We start from the raw sequence: 23,288 nt of genomic DNA on the forward strand, positions 1-23,288 counted from the left end.
GGGGAAGAAAAGACTGTAGCTGTGTCCCTGATGCTTTAATCCACAGTGACTCTGTACTCTATCCAAAGCGGCACAGTCATTATAATGGAATCTAGACAAATTATTACCTTTTTCCTTAGAAAATGAGTCTTGGGGTGGATCCCTTTCTCTAGGGGCCACAGTTTGAGATTAATGTCTAAAATTATTAAGCACTAGCATTGTGCCAACATTAAACTATGGAATTGTGGGTATAAACTAGCCATGCACTTAACTCCTGGGAGAGTTAGTTGAGTTCATGTTATTAAAAATATCAAATGAGCAAACAAAATCTTTCCATGAAAAAAAAGAAAATTTTTAGCTTGGGACAAAGAAATCTGTAATTACTACTCCAGTGCCCCAGTCCAGGCAAAACGCAGAGGGCAGGGTGGAACTCAGAGGCAATAGGCAGCAGCTAGAGAACCAAGACATGTCACAGAAACAGCAGTGTTAAGTAGCTGCTCCTTTTCAACCAGGTTGCCGCATACTAAACTTTCACATATATATTTCTTGGCTGATAATTCTAATAATTCAGTGACTTGAAAGCAGTTTTTTACTGGTTGAACTAGATGTGGAGATACTTAATGATTTTCCCAAGATTAAAGAGAAAGAAAATTACAAGAAAAAGTACTGCGAAAGAAAGCATTTAGTATGTCATGGGCGACCTAGCATAAATAAGGTTTTCTAGATTATGTGACAATCTTGAATGATGTTTTTATATTTTGCTGGCATTTCTCAGATGCAACACATGTCAATTAAAGCAGTATTTTCAAAACATTCTAATCTGAAAATTTTGTGGTGATAAGAGTTTGCAAATCATCTACTTACCCCCAAAACCTTGCATCTTTTATTCTGAAGTTGTGGGAGTCTTAGCTCAGTAAAATTGGTAAAGAAAATACTAGGCTAAGAAAATATTCCTAACAATGATACAATGTATTAAATTTTACTAAATATCCGTGACTGTGTGGTGTGAACTGAATTGTGTTCCCCCCACAAATTCATATAGTAATGCCCCAACACCAGTTTAATGGGATTTGGAGATGAAGCTTTTGGAAGATAGTTAGGTTTGAGTAAGATCATGAGAGCAGGGCCCTCAGGACAGGATTAACACTCATAGAAGAAGAGATACTAGTTTCTGTCTCTTTCTGTCTCTCTCTACCCTCTGTCTTTCCATCCCTGTCCCTTTCTCTGACAAGCGGGACATCTTGAGAAGAAAGTTGTCTACAAACCATGGAAATGAGCCCTTGCCAGACACCAACCATGTTGGTACTTGGATCTTGAACTTCCAGCCTCCAGAACTTGAGAATTATAATAAATTTCTGTTGTTTAAGCTCCACAGTCTATGGTACTTTGCAGCTTGAGCTGACTGAGGCAATGTTAACTGCTTCAAAAGTGTTAATCCATGATCTCATAAGATCTCTCTATCAGGTAGACATTTCATATAATCCCGAATTTACAGCTGAATAAAGTGAAGAAAGAGAGTTTAAGCAATTTGTCCCTTGTCACAGAGCTATTAACTTGCACAGCTAGGAAATAAATCTAGCCTGTCAAATGCCAAAGTCTATCCAAAATCCTTTACTATGTGGTCTTCAATGTGTGTAACTTTTCATTTCTATAAACTCACCACTCATGAATCAGCTGGTTTAATTACATTTGTCTCATTTATTAATATGAGTTTATCTTATATTTCTTTGAGAAATGTTTTTAGGTCTAATGGACACTGTTCTTTCTGCAGTTACTGTCCAAAAGATGCACAATAGGGGGCAGTTTTCATTAACTTCTAGCTTTGAGTTCTACATGCTTCTATCCAGGCTTCTAATCTCCGTCCTGCTGGTAATTTTGCACCAAGGATTCTTCCTTACCACTGCATGTCACAAGATGCCTGTCACACTTTCCCTAATTGTCTATACAGCCTTACCTGTAACTGCAAACTGGAGATATTTGAAGCAAAATTTATCTTCCTTATGAATAATTACCCCAATTAGCTCATTTATTTTCACTCTTTCTCTATTAACAATTTTTTTTTTTTAGTCACCTAAAGAAGAAACATTGCCCTTGTCTTCTCCCTTTCCTTCAACCCTGAGAGGGTCTCCAACTTCACCCTTCTCTTCAGCCTGCCAACAGAAGCTTCAGTGGCACTCAGACTCCTAGAAGCTGACACATAATAAGGTTATTTCTTTCTCCTACCCAATGCTAATTTCTTCTTCATCCAATAAACTGTAATATTGTCAAGATAAAATTTTAAAATGTGTTTTTGATAATCTCATTTTCTTTCTCAAAAACTTCAACACTTACCGTACAGAAGAAAATTCACCAAACCACAGCCTAGTATAATAATCTTTAAAAAGCCTTTCTCTACTTTCATTCCCAGTCCTTTCTGTTACTACATATATACTTTTGCATTGGTTGGGCTTGTTTACTCCATCATCTGAATAGCTCTTGTGTTTTCTGTGCCATTTTTCAGTATTCCTAGTTTTCTAAGCTTAGAACACTACCACCAGCTCTTCCTCTAACTGTCCAACCAAAATAAGCACTCAGCTCAAATTCTAACTATATCTTTTAAGTCTTAGTCTCCCCAGACATGAAATTTTCTACCTTCTCTAATGCTTAGAGCCCCTAGGTCACATTTACCTTCTGTTTATCAAGTATAACTTTGTATGAAAGGCATTCCAAGATAAATGATAAAATACTTGAAGGCAGAGATTAACTGTTAGCTAATTTTTGCATCTTGTTTTATGTTTTTTAGGATTTTGCTTGATGGATGTTTGATAAAGAAGATATAACAGATTTAATAAATGTCCTAAGTTTGTATCAATACATAATTTTTTGAAACTATATCACATACCATTTATTATCTTCACTGATAATCATGAAGCCTCAAGCTAATCAGTAAAATGTTTTGAAAGCAATAGCTCAAATATCCTAGATACATTTAGAAAGAAATAGAAGAGGGTCAGTGGAAATCACCATGGTAACAGATAGATCCTGCATTTCTTGTAGTCACTTTGATGCAGACAGGCATTTATACATCAGGACAAAAGTCCAAGAATTGCTGTCCATCAGGAACAGTAGGAAGGTATAGCAAATCAGGGTAATAGTAGCTGCTGTGACAATCCTCAAATATCATCCAGTAGTTTAACATAATAGTTAATATCTTGCTCACATAACAGTCTGAGGTAGATTGTGAAGCTCTCCTGAGTCTTTCAAGTGACTCGGGGAACCCAGCTATTTCTATCATGTGACTTTTCCATCCCTGAATCCTTGTTTCCAGTCACATGGATGTAGGAGGAACATTGAGCCTAGGATCTTCTGTGATAATTCTTACACAGCAGGCTATTTGTGGCACACAATATTTTACCTCATGTTCTGCAGGCTAATACTAGTCCAGTACTACAAGGTATGTTTGCAAATGATGCTTTCATATGCTCAGGAAAAGTGAGTGAACTTGCTGAGCATGTAACATATCTTGGTCACACCAAACTCAAGCATTTAAGGAAATTTGATATCTTATCTGAGGGCTATTCTACCAGAAGGAGTAACCCTGAAAAGGCATTTGCACTGGGGCTATTGGTAGTGGTAAAATTGCTATAATATGAGATTTTCTCAATGATGATCAGATCTTCTTTAGTAGAATTCCATAGCAGGTCCCTGATTAATGACACCCAACAACTTTATACTGCTATTCATTCTCAAACTCAAATATTTCATCTGTGTATCAACTTATCCATGCCTCACTGCACTTTATTTCTTGCAACTTTATTCATTTCCAGTGCCTTTCTTCCTTATTTTATTCAGTCCCATCCATTCAGATTTCTAAACATGCCAGATAGGTTTCAAACTCCATCAGAGATAGGGTGGCTGGCAAATTAAAAGGCCTTCATTACTGACCATGAACCAATAGAAGACCTGTTCACAATAGACTCTTCTGTTCCAACTCTACTTTCCTATTCACTCAAGTTATGTTCTTTTCTTGGCCTCTCCTTCCCACTTTCCCATATCACACCCACACCCTTTCTTCCAGTTGTCCTTGGATACTCTGACACGCACTCATTTTTCTTGTTCATAGACTTTTGTGACTCTCACTCGTACAGTCACACATTCCACTAAAGCTTTATAACCCAGCAGATTCTGTGGTGGAGTGATGCAACAGCCAAAGTGATCTCAAAACAATACAAAGCCAAGCCAAATCAGGACATAGCAAAATGCCAATTTAAGCCCTTTTGCCCAAATATGCTAATTGCTTCTTACTTCATTGGAGTTAAAATCCAACTCAATGCAATGGCCAACAACACTGCACAATATCAACTCCTTTGCCATCATCTACTATCAGTTCCTCAAATTATTCTGTTCCTTACACTGGACTCCCAACTGTTGCCTAGAATAAGATGCTGCTATACTTCTTTTAGACTTTAAACCTGTGACTTCCTACTCTGGAATCATCTTAACCCACATCCACCTGTGCCACACATCCTCCTCTCTTTCTGGACTTCATACAAAGGCACTTTCTTAGTAATTTGTCCCTGACTGTCATATTTAAATTACATCTTTTCAACATTGTAAATCCCATCTCCCTTCTTTATGTTTCTCGCAGTAATAATGATCATCATCTACTATAATAAATTTTTACTTTTTTGTTTTGATCTATCTTTTCCTAACAATAATGCATGCTCTGCAAGGGCTTATTTTGTTTATTGCTATAGCTCCAGTATCTAGAAACAAGTAGTGGTAAGTATTAGGCATTCAATTCATGTTTGAGAAGGGATAAACCTTTTTTAGTTTTAATAGCATATTTTTTGCTTTTGTGTAGAATGTAGAACCCTGAAGTCAAGTATCGGATCATAATTTCCCTTGGATCCCACCTCTGCATTGACCAATATTGCAATGGATTAAAAACAATTTATTAATGAAAATAAGCTTTTAATAATCAAGTTCCTTCACAACATTTTTCTCAGTGACCCTATCTTTGGTCGAAGACTGTCTTGATACTTCAGTGCCACATCACAGCTGTGGGGGACACAACTTCTTTATTTAGTAGCCATCTGGCCTGGATGTTATTCCTCTACAATTTTTAAAGGTTGTGACACTGGTAATTATGGAAATGTCAAAACACTAGGCCAACCATGAGGGCTGTGACAACAACCATCCCACAGTGTTTCCATGGAAATGTGGGTAAACTCATACATAGCATCTGCTACTAGTCAGAAATTGAAATTAAAAGTAGCTCTTCATATTGGCTCAGGGAATGGCACCTGTTATGAAACAGGTATATTGAACTGAAACACCTACTTTAATATGAAGACTAGAGCAGAGAGGCACAGGAAGACTGAATTTTTCTAGTCATATTGTAATCATATGTTATTTAATCATCATTTCTAGCCTGGTGATTATTGGGAAATATATTAATATTATGTTTGTATTTCTTCTATTTATTTAGTATAATGGGTACATAAATCATATTTATGAATTATACAAATTCATAAGATATCATATGTGTTTTGTGTCCATTGCATAATGTATGCATCCATTGCATAATGTTCAAATCATGGGTAAACATATCTTTCTCTCTAAGAATTCATCATGTCTGTTGCTTTTCTTTTTTCATGATAACTTAAAGTATCTTCTAGAACATAATCTCTGTAATTTTGTGTGAAACTTTAAAATAATGTTTCTGAAGATAACTTTGATAAGACTCTTACATATATCATGCTACTTTGTCCTCATAATGACCCTGAAATATAAGTATTGCCTGAATTGTCTGAATTGTATAAATGAAGAAGATAAGACTAAGTAACTGGCCGAGGCTGCAGACGGGTGAGTGGTGGGGCTGAATTTAACACAGGCTATCACTGCAAAGCTCTCTCTGCTGCTCACTGCATGGTACAGCTTAGCTGAGCCATATGAGACACCAGCAGAGGAGGCTGCCCGGGACAGCTCAAAAGGATGAGCACGGGGATTAAATCAAAGCAGGAGGGGAAAATCCTTCCATAAAATATATTTCTATTTGGTTAAAACACATGAGATATAAGAGATCATGGATTTGGCTATGTGTTAGAGTTCTTTGAAGTGGAAGAAAAAGTCTGGCAATTAGAGGATTGTTTTAGATGTTTGTGAGTGTGTGTGTATGTATGTGAGTGTGTATATGTATGTCTAAATATGTATATGTATCACATGTGTGTGTAAGAGGAGATTGTATATATATATTTTTTTCTTCCTTAAACACTTCTGAACAGCTTTTTTAAAGTAAAAAGTACAACTGACATACAATAAACTGCTCAAATTGGAAGTGCACACTTCAATATGCTTTTACATATGTATGCGCCCATGGGACTATCACAACAATCAAAATAAAATATCCATTGCCTCTACAATTTGATCTTGCACATTTGGTCCTTCATTCCCCTGTTCCCTGGGAAATTAACAATCTGACTTCTGTCACCAGAGATTATTTTTCATTTTCTAAAGTTTCAGAGAAATAAAATCTCATAGTATGTATGCCTTCTTTTCTTGACTGCTTAACATTGCATAATTATTTTGATTTTTGCCATGTTGTTAGGTAGATTAATTTGTCAACCCTTTTTTTTCCAATAACCTTTTACAATGTGCATGCTCTTTCCTCAGCTGATGAGCATTTAGGTTATTCCGAATTTCTGGCTATTATGAGTGACATCACTATGACCAGTTTTGACTGAATATTTAGCAGTGTAATGAAGATGTACTACAGAGTAGGAATATATTTAACTTTTTAAGAAACAACCAAACTGCTTACTAAAATGGTTGGATTATTTCACATTTCCAGCAGCAGTGTATGAGAATACTTGTTCCTCCACATTCTAGCCAACACTTGCTATGGCTGGACTTCATAATTTAGTCATTCTCATAAATGAATGGTGGTATTTTACAGTCATACAAAATTTCATTTCCATTATAATGATGTTGAACATCTCTTCATACATTTATCTTCCATCCTTGTATCTTCTTTCATAAAAATGACTCTTCAAATATTGTGCTAATTCTGTTGAACTAAATTGTTCACTTATGTTTTTTCTGAAAAAAAAAATTTTATGTTTTGAAAACAGGTCTTCCAGTCTGTATCCTTTTCATTCTCTTTACAGAGTCCTTTGAAAAGGTAATTGTCGTAATTTAGGTATAAGGTGTTCACCAAAAGTTTATGCGTGAGACAATGCAATAATTTTCAGAGGTAAAATGATTGTTTATGAGAAGCTTAACCTAATCAGTGTATTAATCCACTGATACGGATTAACAGCATCATCACTGTAGGCAGGTCAGGTGTGGTTGGGGGAGGTAGGTTGCTGGGGCATGACTTCAGGGTTTATAATTTTGTCCCTGGTAGGCAGAGCACTTTCTCTACTTCATTGCTGCTGTGTCCTCACCTTCTGCTCTGAGGTTCTGCCTCACTTTGTGCCCAGAGCTTTGGAGTCATTCATCTATGGACTGAGACCTCTGAAACTGTCAATCCCAATTTCTTACTCTAATTGTTCTACTCAGGACTTTTTGTCACATCAATGAAAATGTTGACTAAAATAGCAGCATTTAAAAAATATTTTTGATTAAGTCCAACTGAGTCTTTTATTATTCTATTGACTGTGTTTTTGGTGTCACGTCTAAGAAATCTTTCCTAACATAAGATCCCAAAAGACTTTCCATACATGCTTATAGATGTTTTATAGGATAAAATTTAAAATAACAGCTAAAACTGATTTCTAGTTAATTTTTACATATGCTGTGTAGTTTAGACTGAGTTTTTTTGGAGAATGGTTTCTTATGAATGCGGAAATCTTCCAGTACTATTTGCTAAAAAGTCTCTTCTTTCTCCATTGAATTGCTTGTGGCTTTTTCTCAAAACAGCATTTCAAGCAAATGTTGATTTGCTTCCAAGCTAACTACTCTGTTCTATTGCTCTGTTTATTTTTATGTTGATGCTGCACTCTTTTGATTTCTACACCTTAAACTAAATCTTGACATTGGGTAATTTTAATCCTTTAACTTTCTTTTTTTTTTTCAAAGCCATTTTGAGTTTTCTAGCTCCTTTGCATTTCCAGACAAATTTTTAGTCACTTTGTTGATTTCTATTAAAAAAACAAAAAAAGCCTCTTAAGATTTTGATTGATATTCTTTGCATTTAGAGATAAATTCTGGCCAAATTGCTATCTCAAGACTGAGCCTTCCTAACTACATATACAGTATATTTCTCCACTTAACGTAAATATTTTTCTGAACAAAGTAGTTTTCAAGGCACAAGTCATCTTCTGTCAGATTTACCCTCAGTATTTCATATTTTAAATATCATGAGTGGCATTAATTTTCTCCAGACTTCTTGATACTAGAAACAAAATTGTTTAAGGTAGGCAAAATGATGTTTTGATATAATAAAGTTTCATGATCATCAAATTGAATTAACTTACCATCACCTTACACAGTGTGTGGCAAGAAGAGTTTAGAGTAACTCTTTCAGCAAATTTTAAGTATATAATAGTATTTTAAATTACAGTAACCATTAAGTCTTTGGATTTATTCATCCTTCAAAATTGAACAGTTATACCCTTCCACCAACGTCTCCCCTTTTATCCCATTGCCCAGACCCTGGCAATCACCTGTCTACCCTCTGCTTTTATGAGTTCAATATTTTAAGAGTTTACCTATAAGTGAAAGCAGGTAGTATTTGTCTTCCTGTGTCTTGTTTACTTTGCTTAACATAATGTACTCCAGTTTTATTCACATTGGCAGCATTTTCTTTCATATTAAATGCTGACTAATATTGCTTTGTGCATATAGTCATCTATCCCTACATATGATACACATGTATCACGTTGTCTATTTAAGTTTATTTGGACATTTAGCTTCTTTCTGTATCTTGGCTATTATGAAATAAGCAAGTGAACATCAGGATACAGATATCACTTCAAGATACTGATTTCATTTTCTTCACATACACACCCAGAAGTAAATTTGCTGCTGGACCAAAAAAAAAAAAAAGTTCTGTTTTTAATTTTTAAAGGAATAGTTAAAAATAACTATTTTATATAGTGGCTATACTAATTTACATTTCCTCCAATAGTATACAGAGGCTCCATTTTCTCTGCATCCTTGCCAGTAGCCACCTTTTGTCTTTTCCATAGTACCATTCTAACAGGTATGAGGTGATATTTTGGTTTTGATTTACATTTTCCTGATGATTAATGATATTGAGCACCCTTTTGTATACCTGTTGGACACCTTCTCTTGAGAAATGTGTATTCAGGCCTTCAGTTCATTTTTAATCAGGTTATTTATTTATTTTGCTATAGATCCTTATATATTTTAGACATTAACTCTGTGTCCAAATATGAATACATGGTTGCAAATATCTTCTTCCATTTCATGAATTTCCTTTTTTTCCCCACTAATGTTTATTTACTGTGCAGAAGCTTTTAATTTGATGCAATACCATTCATCTATTTTTGCTTTGTAGCCTGTGCTTTTGGTGTCATATTAAAAAAAAAAAAAATCACTGCCTAGAACAATGACAAGAAACTTTTTCTTTATATTCTTTTCTAGTATTTTTTTGTTTTTATGTCTTAAATTTAGGTCTTTGACTTATTTTGAGTTGATTCTCAGATATAGTGTGAGATGAGTCCAATTTTACTCTTTTGCTTGTGATTATACAGTAAATGGTACTAATTTCTTAAAATTTTAATTTCTTATTTATGTATGTTATATAGAAATACAAATGATTTTTGTTAATGTGATGAACACACTAGAAATAATTTTGTAGGAACCATTGAATTTTCTAGCTAAGCGACCATGCCATCCATTAGTAAAGATGGTTCTATTTCATCCTTCAAAATGGAGAATCTAAAAACGTCAGTGGTGAGAGAAAACTTTATTGCCCGATCACAGAGAAAAAGATGTTTAATATGTTTAAAAAGTTTCTTCCTTCTCCTATTTGCTGTAAATTTTATCAGAAATGATTATATTTTATCATTAATTTTTTTTGTTGCCTAGCATGTTCAAGGCACTGAATTTAATACCCTGAACTGGAAAAGCAAACAAATAAACCAAACAACAAAACCATAACAACAAAAAAAGAAACAAAAATGAAAAGCAAAAGAAACATATATATGCAAACATATACATATAGAGAGTCATCTATAGATATGGTTACTAAATTATTTTGATCAATTTTTATAATTAAACTAACTCCACATTTGAGGATAAATCCTGTTTGTTCATGATGTATTATATATTTTTATATATCAGTGTATCTGTTATGCTAAAAATTTACATAAAATATTTATATTGATGTTCATGACACATATTGTTCTATATCTTATTTGTGATATCAGGCAATGCTGTCCTTGCTGACTGAATTAGAAAGTATTCACCTTTTAAAATTTTCTGGTAGACTATGCACAGATTTTATTTCTGTTCCTCCTTAAATGTTTGGCAGCAATTCGCCAGTAACTCTTTCTGATGTTTCTGGAGTTTTATTTGTGGGAATTTATTTGACTACAAATTCAATTTCCTAAATACTCAGATTTTCTATTTATTGTTCATCAATCCTTGGTAGTTTGTGAATTTCCATTTTGGTTAAGTTGGCTAATTTATTTGTAACTAAATTTCTATTCACAGCATTCTTTTATTTTCTTTTTTATATCTGTGAAGTCTAGTGATTCATTTTCTCTCATTCTTTATATTAATCCATATTTTTCTCTTCTTTTTCTTATCAATCTGGATTTTAATTTTAGTGAAAAAAATGAATGAAACAGGTTTCAGTTTCATTTATTTTTTCTACTATTTTTTCTGTTTTCAATTTCATTGAGTTTCACTCTGATCTTCAACTTACTTTACATTTAATTTTTTGCTCTCCTTTTCCAAATTTCTTAAGTTGAAATCTATAGTTATTGGTTTGAAAATTTTTTCCACTGTGGTCATTTAATCTTATAAAACTTTCCCACAATATTGCTTTAGGACCTTTAACTATTTTTTTTCCAGTTTGACTTCTGTGGATAAATACTCCCCTATCTTGCATGATTTCTGGGATCCCTGTTCTCTCTAATTCTTTTGGGTGATTTATTCCCTTACTCTCAAATATCATCCTCACATTGCATTTGTAATCAATATTCACTTCATGTTTCCAGGGCTCTCTCCTGACTAGTTCTTACTCTGTTCCTGGGCTTTGTAAACTCTGGCTTCCCTGATCTCTTTGAACTCCATTCCATTTTCTCCACTCAGCAGGCTCCCCTTATTTATTTCTGTCTCTTGAAAATAACTGTCTTTCATTGCTTAATGTCTAGTGCCTCAAGAACTGTTTTTCTCTATATCTTGACTGGTTTTGTTGTTGTAAGTTACTTCAAGCAAGAAAATAAATCTAGTTTTATTACTTTAGTTGAAGCAAACTTTTTCCTATATAATCTTGTGTTTAAGCTTCACTACAGTTCTGGTGAGTTATGTATTATTTCCAATAATCATTCTTGTCTTAAACACGTGGGAAAGGAAACTCAGAAAGGCCTACAAGTGATTATAGGTTTTTTATTTTTATTTTTTGTAAGTTTCCTGGATCTAGGTCTAATGCTTTTAACAATGTGCCTATCTGCCTGAGGCAACTGGCTCAACCAGCTTCTCAGCTATCTCCTCAATTGATTTTCAATATATTAAACCCATGTTAGATTTAACTTCCAACCCTTAGGTAATTCTAAACCAATGGCTTTCTTCTGGGATTTCTTTGAGAGTTTTTGATGATGGATAGTCACCATGGAAAATTGCATGCATCCACCACCCAGATGGATAATCTACCCCATTTCTTAGACTCTGGAATTCAAATGAGAAAAAGTGCATCATATTTTTTTCAAACTTTTACTCTAAGGCCTTGATCTGTCTCTATGTTCCATTTCCTTAAAACATATTCCAAGTCGGAGAATCACTTTTTTTCTGGCAATGAGAAGTATCAAGATATAAATAATCCAAGATTTATATTAATCCAATGCTATCACATAAAAATTCTACTTAAAATTCTACTTATCTTAATCCTTTGGTTGATGTAAAGACACAAATAGACTTTTGCTCCAGACTTTACCACATGCACCAAGAGAATGTGATCAAATTTCTTCTTCAGAATGTGTTATTGGTGGTTTTCTAGCACAGACATCTCTAATCAATGTTGCCTAAGAAGGTATATTAAAGGTAAAATAAAAAAGGGTGACGTTATTCCTTTACAGTGAAATTTGTTATTTTCCAACATGTTGAAATACATCGAGTCTCTATGGTTAGGGAAAAATCTCCAATAAATTTAACTACAGAATCCTTTCTCACTCTGGATTAATATTCTTTTCATATGCGATCTTGAAAATGTTTATGTAGTGTAAGGATGAGGAAGCTCTCACCTGCCATTAACTGTGGCATTTGACTTTTTGAAATTTGGTCCTTCCACTACCATTGTTATGTCCCAGCAACTATCATCCAGGCCATTATTTTCTCTCTATTTGTTTTGATTTTTTCACTTACATTTTCAGTTTGGGAACTGCTCATATCTTCTGAACAATGGCTAAGCATCTAATGCACATTTTAAATGGCAAAAAAGATGATAGAACGTAAAATTCTGATACATTAATAGGGGAGTATCCTCTAACTAACCTACCTGAAATTGTACTGAGACATGTTCAACCAGAGAGAATGTGAACAACTCTAAATGGAAACTTACTGTAACAGAAAGGAAAATACTTCCAAGCTAGCAGATTCAATTTTTGGAATGCAGGAAATTCTTTAAATGTCAAAAAGTGTTCATATGCTGCACAATTACTATTAGTACTTCTAGTGCTTTTGACTTAGAAAACACATAATACTAAACTACTATGATTCCAGTTCTTCAAATTAACTTATAATTTATTAACCACACAGCTTGTGCATATCCACCAGAATATGCATGGCATAGTTCAGTCTACCAACAAATCTCAATTCTATAAGGATTGTAGACCCAGGTTGGAAATCAACAGTGTCTAGGGGATCACTATAGCCCTCAGTTTGGAAACTGTTCTCAGTTCTGTAACCATTGTAACACTACTTGGTTCTGAGAAATAAAGTTACATTTATATAATAGCATTTATCAAATGTTTGCTGCACATAGAAAGCATTGTGCAGAAAATTGGCAAACAGAAATAAGTAAGACTGGTCCTCTCATGATGAAATTTATAATTTAATGAAGGAAGAGAACTATAAAATGTTTATATACTGGTGTAATGATATGAAAGTCTTATTTCTATGTAGCTACAATACTGTGGGAAAAATTTCTATTGACTCTAGCTGCTTCAGACTCTGAAGAGATAAGGTCTTTTTTTTTTAATGGAATAAATAACTTTGTATGCAGCAAAGTAGCTATATTAGCAGTTTTAGGTTCAAAGGAAAAATGTCCCTTCTCCAGAGTAAAGAAAACAAAAGAGTTAAACAACTCTGCAGATGAAATGAAGAGATATTTATTTTAGTATGTGCATGAAAATCTGAGATGAGGTAAATGTTAAAAAGAAGAAAAGGGGGAGAAATAAAGCAACATGTTGTCAAGAAGCTGGCAGGTGAGTGGGAGTATGTGGGGCAGAGTACTGTGGAGAAATGTTAGACCAGGAGAAACTGTTTTTGCATATGGTGGTCAAAGGACACAAGAACATGGTTATTTCGGTAAGCTCTTACTAAAGTAAAACATCAACTTAAATAAGTTCAAAAATCATACTGTAGAGAATTTTTTTCTCTAAAACCACCACTGGATCAATAATACAGAATATTGCAAAATCCCCATAAAATTCCTCCTGGTTAAAGTACTTTTTTGTTGTTCTATTACTTCATTCTGGTTTTATTGATGATAGTTTGGAATACCTACAAATATTTGTATTGGTAATTACAAAAGGAGGTGAATCTGTGTTCAATTTCTGGATTGGTATATAATGAAAAGAAAACAATAAACTAGTGGAATGTGAAGGAAGTAGAGTTTCAGTGACAATGGGAAAGTGGAGTGATTAAAAACCATGAGAATATAAACTCACTGGAATGAAAATATCCTGAGGTGGGTTTTTCATGAAGTAAAAACTCAGTATATGGAAAACCACAGGCACTTAAATAGGCATGCCTCTTTACATGGAAGGTTGCAATCTGTGAAGTGGCTGGAGCACAGACTCCATGGATTTAAGGAACACAAGATGAGACCTGAAAAACCTAAATGACTATTTGGAAATGTTTTGACTGGAGCAAATGAGTTTTGGATATTTTTGTAGACAACAGATAACCAAGATCTTATAGAATGGGAGGATCATGATGAGATTTTTTTTTCTTATGTGAACATCCTTGTAACTAATTTTCAGCATAAGCAGATGAAAGAGAAGCTGGCATGGAAATAGAGAGATTATAATACCTGAAGTGAGGGAGGATGAAAAATTAACTCTAACACAGTCATACAATGATGGAAATTTAGGCCAACAGTGAAAAGGAGGGAGCAGAAGCAGCAAGTGCCCAGAGTGGGATCCACATTGTTATGTCACAACTCTACTCTGAGGGTAGAGAAGGTAAGTGTTACTCACTTCTGTGTCTTGGGAGACAGGGGATCAAGTATATCATTGACTTCAGCCATGAATACAAAAAGAGAAACCCAAAGTTTGGAGAGGTGAATATGGAAGTTATAATGAGGTTTATTTTAGATATATAAGTTTGAGCTGCCCTTAGGACATCTAGGTGAAAATGTCTGTGTTAATGTCATAAGTGACACTTCTGGAAACTACTGGAGGCAACAGGGAGAAATCATAGAAAGGCAAATGAATGTCAGCAGGTGACAGAGTGTGAATGTAAAGGTAATGGTCCTTGAACCAATTGAAATAGCATACACTTATCAGGAAACGGTCTTGAGTTAGTTCTCTAAAGTTTTTATCCTGGATTAAATATACAATAAGAGAAATTATATTATTGATATTTTAAATGTATTGTCATCATTAATTTAATTTATGATTTAAATCTTCCGTAATGGTGTAATTTAAATAAAACTTACTGAAACCATGAAGTGGGTCAGTATTAACTGTTCAGGGAAACCATCATATTGAAGTCCTGTAGTAAATATTTATGTAAAAGTAAAATATATGTTAAAAACAAAACACAGTTCTGGTTGTAGAGTTAAAAAATTATAAGATATTTGAATGAAAACAACCAACTTAAAATAGTGTATATCAAAGAGTCATTTGGTAACTTCTCTTTGAAAGCTCTAAAGGACTTACACTAAGAAATGAAACAAATGTCTTAAAAGAAGAAAGAGAATAGAATAATACAATTATTGATTGATCTAAAAGAAGGCAGGAAAGAATGAGAGATTAAGAATTAGAAAACACTTCTTTTGTTATATTGATTCCCAAGTATTTTATTTTATTTTTGAGGCTATTGTGAATGGTGTAGTTTTCCTAATTTCCTTTCAGAGGAAAAAAAAAAGTGTATTAGATTTATGAGTGTTGATTTTATATGATTTTATATCCTGCTACTTTGCTGACTTCATATATGAGTTCTAGAAGTTTTCTGGTGGAATTTTTTGGCTCATCTAAATATAGAATCATGTTATCGACAAATAGAGATAGTTTGATTTTTTCTTTTCCTATTCGTATCCCTTTAATTTCTTTGGTCTGTCTAATTGCTCTGACTAGCAGTTATCTCATACTTAGACAATGGATAAAAGATAGCCTCTTCAACAAATGGTGCTGAGAAAAGAAATGGTGCAGCAAAAAGAAATTAAACCCCTATCTCTCACCCTGCACAAAACTCAACTCAAAATGGATCAAGGACCTCTGAATTAGACCAGAGACCCTGCACCTAATAGAAGAAAAGTAGGTCTAAGTCTTCATCATGTTGGCTTAGGACCAGACTTCCTTAACATGATTCCAAAAGCACAAGAAATATAAGCAGGAATCAATAACTGGGATAGATTCAAACTAAAATCTTTTTCTCAGCAAAGAAAACAATCAACCATGAGAAGAGAGAGCCTACAGAGGGGAAGAAAATCTTTGCCACACACACTTCAGATAGAGCACTAATATCCAGAATCTATAAAGAAGTCAAAATATTTTACACCAAGAATACACAATCAATAAATGAGGGAAGGAAATGAACAGACACTTCACAGAAGAAGATCTACAAGAAATCAACAGATATATGAAAAAATGTTCATATCTCTAGTAATAAGAGAAATGCAAATCAAAACTACCCTAAGATTCCATCTCACCCCAATTAGAATGGTGATTATCAAGAATACAAGCAACAATAGGTTGGTGAGTACATGGGGTAAAAGGCACACTCATACATTGCTGGTGGAGTTGCAAATTAGTGCAGCCACTCTGGAAAGCAGTATGGAGATTCCTTAGAAAACTTGGAATGGAACCACAATTTGACGTAGCTCTCCCACTCCTTGGCCTATACCCAAAGGACTTAAAATCAGCATATTACAGAGATACGGCCACATCAATGTTCATAGCTGCTCAATTCACTATAGCCAGATTGTGGAACCAACCTAGATACCCTTCAACAGATGAATGGATAAAGAAATTGTGGTATATATACACAATGGAATATTATTCAGGCATAAAGAAGAATAAAATTATGGCATTTGTAGGTAAATGGATAGAGTTGGAGAATATCATGCTAAGTGAAATAAGCCAATTCCAAAAAACCAAAGGCCAAACAATTTCTCTGATAAGTGAATGATGATACATAACTGGGATGGGGGGAGGTAAGGGAAGAATTGAAGAAGGATGGATTGTTTAGAGGGAAATGAGGGATGGGGAGGGGTCGTGGGAAGGAAAGATAATAGAATGAGACAAACATCATTACCCTACATACATGTATGATTAAGCAAATGGCATGACTCTACTTCATGTACAACCAGAGAAACAATAGTTGGACCCCATTTGTGTACAATGAATAAAAAAGAATCATGATCATAGGGAGGTAAATGATGTACTTTGAAAATCATATGTCTTCCAGTCAGATAAACCTAAACCTGCATTCAAATCTAAGTTCTGTCACTTTTAATATTCCTCATGTCCAGTTAACAGTGGTTCAGAAGTCCCTGAAAAATATATCTCACTGTTCTTTACTGCTATTATATCATTGTGTACAATGAATCAAAATTAAAAAAAAAGAATTAAAAACAAATTGGCCAAATAGAAAACAAACAATCAATGAGAGGAATAGGAAGATTAAAAAATAAGCCTCTGATTTAATGATTTAATAGTACATATATTTGGCAAAAGACTCAGATCCATAGTATATGAGGAATTCTTAAAAGATATATTAAAAAGAAAATAAACTCAAAGGCATGGTTCAAAGAATACTTTAAAAAGGAGAATGTCAACTTTCCAATAAGCATATGAAAAGCTTAATTGTATAATACATCATAGAACAGTCAGTCAAATGCCACAGTATGATAGAACCACACACTCAGAGAACATCTCAAATTCAAGAGACAAAATCAGGGTTGGACAGAGGCACAGAACAACTTGAACTCCCTTATGTGATGGGGATTAGATGGCAAAAATGACATTCGAGTAGATAAGGAATTAGGGTCAAAAGTAGACTAGGTCAAAGTTTTGTATAATTACCTTCTTCAGTCATACATAAATCATCTTAAGATTTTTTTTTTTTTTTTTTTTGAGACAAGTTCTCTTTATTGCCTGGGTTGGCCTGCACTTGGATCAAGTGATCCTACTGCCTCAACCTCCTAGCAGCGGGAACCAGAGGTATGTGCCACTGCTTCTGGGTCAAGAATTATTTTCCTTGAGTTTTTGATCCATATTGATTATCATGTAATGCAAATTTGATGATTACTACTTTTAATCTAAGAAATTCTATTTCTATAGTAAGTCATACTGGTTAAACTCTGGACAAATCTAAGTTTAATGCTCAGTTCCAGTGCTTAATAGACATATGACTTTGAGGGAGTACTTTTGTCTCCCTAAATTATGTTTACTTTTAATCCTTAAAATGAAGACAATAATACTTCCCCCCAGTGAGAAGGAGAACAAAGGTATTACTTATTGAATGTTCAAGTTTATGTATGCACCAAACATCTGTTTTCAATTAAGAGTCCAATAGGGGCCTAGGGGAGTGCCATTCATTAGGACAGTAAGGAACAGATTCTGAGCAGTAAGATCATATCTCACTGTGCCCATGAGACACAGGGTTGCAGCAGCAGGGCCCAGGGGAGGATTTTACCAAACAGTTTTCATAGAAATAATATTTCCATGGAAATCAATAAGTGTCTTTCGAGAATATATCTAAGAATGACCTCCAGCAAAAGAAGAGAGAAATAAATAACTATTTCTGAGAGGTGGCATTTCAGACAAAAGGAAGTAGAAAAAGAATGTTAGTACAGAAGACAGTACATACCAACTGGAAAAATTCCCTTAAATACACTGGTGGGGAGTTGTCACCAACTCTTGAGTACTGAGGGAAAGGAGGTAAGAACAGAGCTACAGCATATTCTTTATAACTGCTCCAGTGTACAGTAATCTGTGCAAAAACATAGAATAGGAACACAAAAGAGGTATATGCTTCCCAAATCTCAAAAGAGGAATTCAGTGTGTCCTTCCAAAATTGGATAGAAAAGTGAAAATTATAAAATTAACTACAAAATTGAAATTGCAAAATTTAAGTGAGAATGCTATTTATTCTCACATATTTTTAAATGAAAATTGAAAATAAAAAATAAAAACAAAGGAAATGAATAAGCATTTGAAGATTTGGGAAAGGAGTTTGCAGAAAATCAAATAAGAGAGAGGCAGACAGACATACATCTCACACCATGCTTCTGTCGTTTTCTGGATTTCATTGACCAGTACAATATCCCACCTTCCAACATTCCTTCCCTCCCCACTACCTTAACAGGAACTGACACAGGTTTGCCAAGTTCTTGTTTTATCAAATAATGGCATTTAGAAACAACCACAAATCACCACTTACCATCTCCATCATTTCATTAAAGAATGAATTGATACCAATGCATAGGACAGACATGAGCTCAGAGGAAAAATGCTTTAAGAGTTCCTGATTTTCCTCATTTTGATGCCAGTATGGATAACCTCTCCTCGAATGTAATTGGTACCTGAACCAGGATTACAAACCCCCTATCCCAAAGTGCTCTGGGGTTCTATCACCATGTATGAAAGCAATTATTCCAACTACTAGAATATTTCACAACTTTGCAAATGCCTGGGGGTTCTTATTACATGGGGTCGGATAAATCAGTCTCAACAATTCCTTTATCCATTTTAACAAGCCTTAACCTCTTTCAGAAATTGCCACATATGTCAATATTAGCTCTACCTGATGATTACAGCCAAGATTCTTAGGATGTGCAACAATCTATCTAAACCAAATACTTAGTTTATCCTTTATTGTATCACTTGAAAGACAGAATAGCATTTTTTAAGGGGTGGGGCATATCTCACTTTCTAGACACCGAAACTTCGAAGGGAGGAACTAAACTTTCCTATCTTGGTACCTCTATAACTAAGGCAATTTTGGCACATTGTGGACCTCTGTAAGTATTCGTCAAATATTTGAATATCTCAAGAGTGTTTACTGAAACATCATAATTGTACATTTTAAAATCTGTGATTATTTTGTGGTTCACTAATGGAAGTAGGAATTGGATGTGTTTTCAACATTTATTTATTCACTCTTCAGACATACATAAAGCCTTTAATATGTGCCTCCATTCTAGTAAGATAATAAAAATGATCCTCCATCTGCTCAAGATTATAGAGATGAGCAGAATGTACTCCTTGCTGGTGTCAGGACCAGTTGCATTCTGGAGCCTGTCTGATCTTTCAGTACTGTGTCTCACAAAAACACATTCAATTACTTGAATGATATAAATAGAAATAATGTAATCATTTTAAATCTCAATAAACACTTGCTATGTTTTTAGCGAGAATGAAACCTGTTTATCACCATTAAGTGACAATACCTACTCTATAGAGTCCTCCTCACTAACAAATTACAGCTACTATCCCTATGACAGTTCACTCGATTGGAGTCTTAGCCTTATCCACTTTAAATGATACAATAAATCTGCTTACTATTGCAAGTCTTGTTGTATTTGCTGTTCTCCTGCGCAAATCCTTCCAGTCGGCACTGAAAACGATGCTGCCAAAATTCTTGAAACCAAGGGTTTCGGAGGTTTGTTTCTGGCCGGAGCTTCAGATAATAATCATCAAACCACTTGACATCAGGAGATTGGAGCTTGATTGTGATTCCACCAACAGCTTCTCGCTGATATCCATCTGTCACATCGTACCTATCAGCCCAGCCATCACTGTGGAAACATACACACAACACACACACACACACAAAAAATCCTCAACTTAGACCAGAGATCATCTGAGTAAATGAGTCCTTTTGTTTTCTATTTTTTGGTTTGAAATATCAGTCATGAAAAGGGTACCTCAGGCCACAGGATGGTCATACATTACACCTAGGTGATTGTTAAGATAATGAAAAAGTTAATGAAAAAAGGCAGCAACACCAAAAAAACTTTCGAGTTTCAGAGTGTTAAATAACAATAACCTCACTTACCTTGAGTTGCACAGAATAACCTAATACTTCTAGCAGAATTTTACTTGTTGCAAAATTCAATATATGCATACATGCTGCATAGTAGAACAGAACCATTCACACTTTTTTTTTTTTTTCCTTTCTCAGTGGTACTGGGGACTGAACCTGGGAGCGATGGACCCTCTGCTTCTGAGCTACATCATCAGCCCTCTTTATATTTTATTTTCAATCAGGCTCTCACTAAGTTGTTGAGGCAGACCATGAACTTGTGATCCTCCTGCTTCAGCCTCCCAAGTCACTGGGATTAGAGGTGTGCACCACTGTGTCAGCTTACCATTCACTGATGCTGGATGAGTAATAGTAGGCCAAATTAACTTTCAATATATTCCTTTCTTTTACTTTATGATAACCATTAAAATAAGCATAAAATAAGAATAAAAATATTTCTAGAACATGCCTAACATTAATTTAACCATCCTATAACATGATATTAATTTTTGTTCACATTATACAAGAAAATTGTAGAGATTAAAAAAAAAACTTGCTAATTATAGTAATTCTATTATTATTTCAGTCTTAAACTGAATTTTTGGTAGTCCATCACCCATATGCTCTTTGCTATCCCATGGACCTTTTCCATTACATTTACAATATGTATTTGAAATCATGTCTTACAGTGATTGAAAGACCTTCCTAAAAATGGGCCATCAAGGATAGGGACAGGGATCATACTTCTCAACTTTACTATCATTATATGTACTATTCACTCAAAGAAGTAAACAAGGAATTTTAAAATAAAAGAGGTTGAAATCAGAGAGTGCATGTTATAAGGCTACAAGAGAGTATAACAATAACAAAAGAGTATTTTAAGCTTATTTGGGAAATACATGGGGCACAACACTGGAAATAAAACACATGGAAAGATGTTTAAGTCAAACTTGGATATTGCCTGGGCACCCAGGGAGAAGGCACCTCTGACTCCTCCTCCTCTCTCACTGGAACATACACAGCTGGGGCTACATGTTTGCTGGGACACAGAGTTTCTCTGCCTTTCTCTTGAAGAGGTTCTAACTGCTCTTTAAGAAAAGATACAGGAAAAAGAAATTTTGACAATTTAAAAAAGCAACACCAAAGATGTAAAGGAAGAGATATGGAGGAAGTTGAGAGGAAGAACAGAGTGGAGCCCCCAGAATGCAAAGCAGGAGGTGTTTGAACCTGTGCTCTGGGAAGAGGGCAGTAGGGGAGGATGAGAGGAAGGTTTCCATTAGCAAGCACTGCTTACCTCAGTGATCCCATTTTCGTTTGAATGCACTTTTGTTATTAATTTTTATTTCTTTGAGATACAAGAACACGATATAAAACCAGCACTTTGGTATACAAGTTAATAAATAACACAAAAAGACTGCACTTTTTTCAGGATGTTCTGTTATACCAAGTCTGATTAAAAATTGATAATTGAGAGTTGCTTCAAAGGTCCTAGAGGCGTTATGGGAATTTGCAATGACTTGAGGTTATTTCCTAAAGTAAGTAGAAGATGAGAAAAGAATAAATAAACAAAAAGAATCATTTTTTCCTCTAAGTCTCCCTGACAAGAAGATATCTCATTAAAAGTTATCTATGGTCAAATTTTAAAAACTTTTGTGGCAGATCAAGAAAAAAAAAATGTAATGCAATATGTTTTGTCCCAGTGTTGAATTTGGTTACTTCACACATTATCTTCCCTCAAGTTTCTCATTTTCAGCTCCAGAAGATTTTATTTAAAGCTGACAAGTTGAAATGAAGTGGGCTTGTTTGCCTCACTTTCTCCCTGTGTTGTGGAGGGTTTATTATATCACTGATATGGGAGTGTGGGTCCAGGAGCTGCATGGGCGTGCTGCAAGTGGGACAGGAAGCTGTGTTTGTCAAGCAGAGCCCCATTCTCCAAGGAAGTGGCAATTTAAATTGTTCCTTTTGTTAACATTAGCTCACTCTTATGTAACGCTATGATTATGAATATTACATAAGAAATGTAAGACTATAATGGGTCCAATTTACCCTTCACAATTCATTCATTGAATTTAATGGGAATTGTAAAAAAGCTTGTCTTGATAAAGTTACTTGCAGGCAGTGTTTTCATAAAGGAAGAGCATCAGGACCAAAGAGTGTTAATTTACTTCTCTCTCATCATGTTCTTTCTCTTTTTTTTTTTTTTTTTTTTTTTTTTTTTTTTGTTTGTTTGTTTGTTTTCAGATAGAAATCTCTAAGTTTAAGCATCTAGAAGAAAGATGATGCTTTACTATTAGCCTTATAGGTTCAATTGTTAGTTTAAGATGATTTTTGTTCCAGATATTTCTAATCAACAACAAAATAAAAATCATAAAGAAGATAGTGCAGAAACAGAAAAGCCCAACACCTATGCTACAAAACAGGGTCATTCTATTCAAAATGAATGAGAACATGTGCTATGTAAGTAATAAGAAAGGGCATTTGATACTGGTTAAATTAAAGGATGCTTTAGATTATAAAATGTTGACATTTTTATAAACATGTGCTTTTGAGATTTAGGATGTAATAAATCCCCAAAATAAAATGAAATGCCAAGAAAGCCTGAACATACCTTTCTACCACCTAATGCTTTCTATTACTTTGACAGAGTAGTCCTTCTAAATGTTGGCATCTTTTTAATGTTTTGGGTGGCATGTATTTCCCTAAAGCAAGGAGGAAAGGGA

General features: G+C 34.5%; 1 protein-coding gene and 1 long non-coding RNA gene across 5 annotated transcripts in view; one reads left to right on the forward strand and one right to left on the reverse strand.

Annotated features, from left to right (window-relative positions):
- The window catches only part of GRM5 (glutamate metabotropic receptor 5), a 458,976-nt gene that overhangs the window by 104,703 nt on the left and 330,985 nt on the right, over window positions 1–23,288 (reverse strand). For all 4 annotated transcript variants that reach the window (XM_079105535.1, XM_079105534.1, XM_079105536.1 and 1 more), the window contains one exon: window positions 20,106–20,341. In XM_079105535.1, the coding sequence (XP_078961661.1) occupies window positions 20,106–20,341 (236 nt within the window). The remainder of the gene's footprint in view (window positions 1–20,105; window positions 20,342–23,288) is intronic.
- LOC306640910 overlaps window positions 22,755–23,288 on the forward strand; it is a 925,259-nt gene continuing 924,725 nt past the window's right edge. Inside the window, exon 1 of the long non-coding RNA XR_013757954.1 lies at window positions 22,755–22,801. This is a non-coding gene — a long non-coding RNA (uncharacterized lncRNA). The remainder of the gene's footprint in view (window positions 22,802–23,288) is intronic.

The sequence above is a fragment of the Sciurus vulgaris genome, assembly GCF_902686455.1.
Source record: "Sciurus vulgaris genome assembly, chromosome: 11".
In the NCBI taxonomy this organism is placed as follows: domain Eukaryota; kingdom Metazoa; phylum Chordata; class Mammalia; order Rodentia; family Sciuridae; genus Sciurus; species Sciurus vulgaris.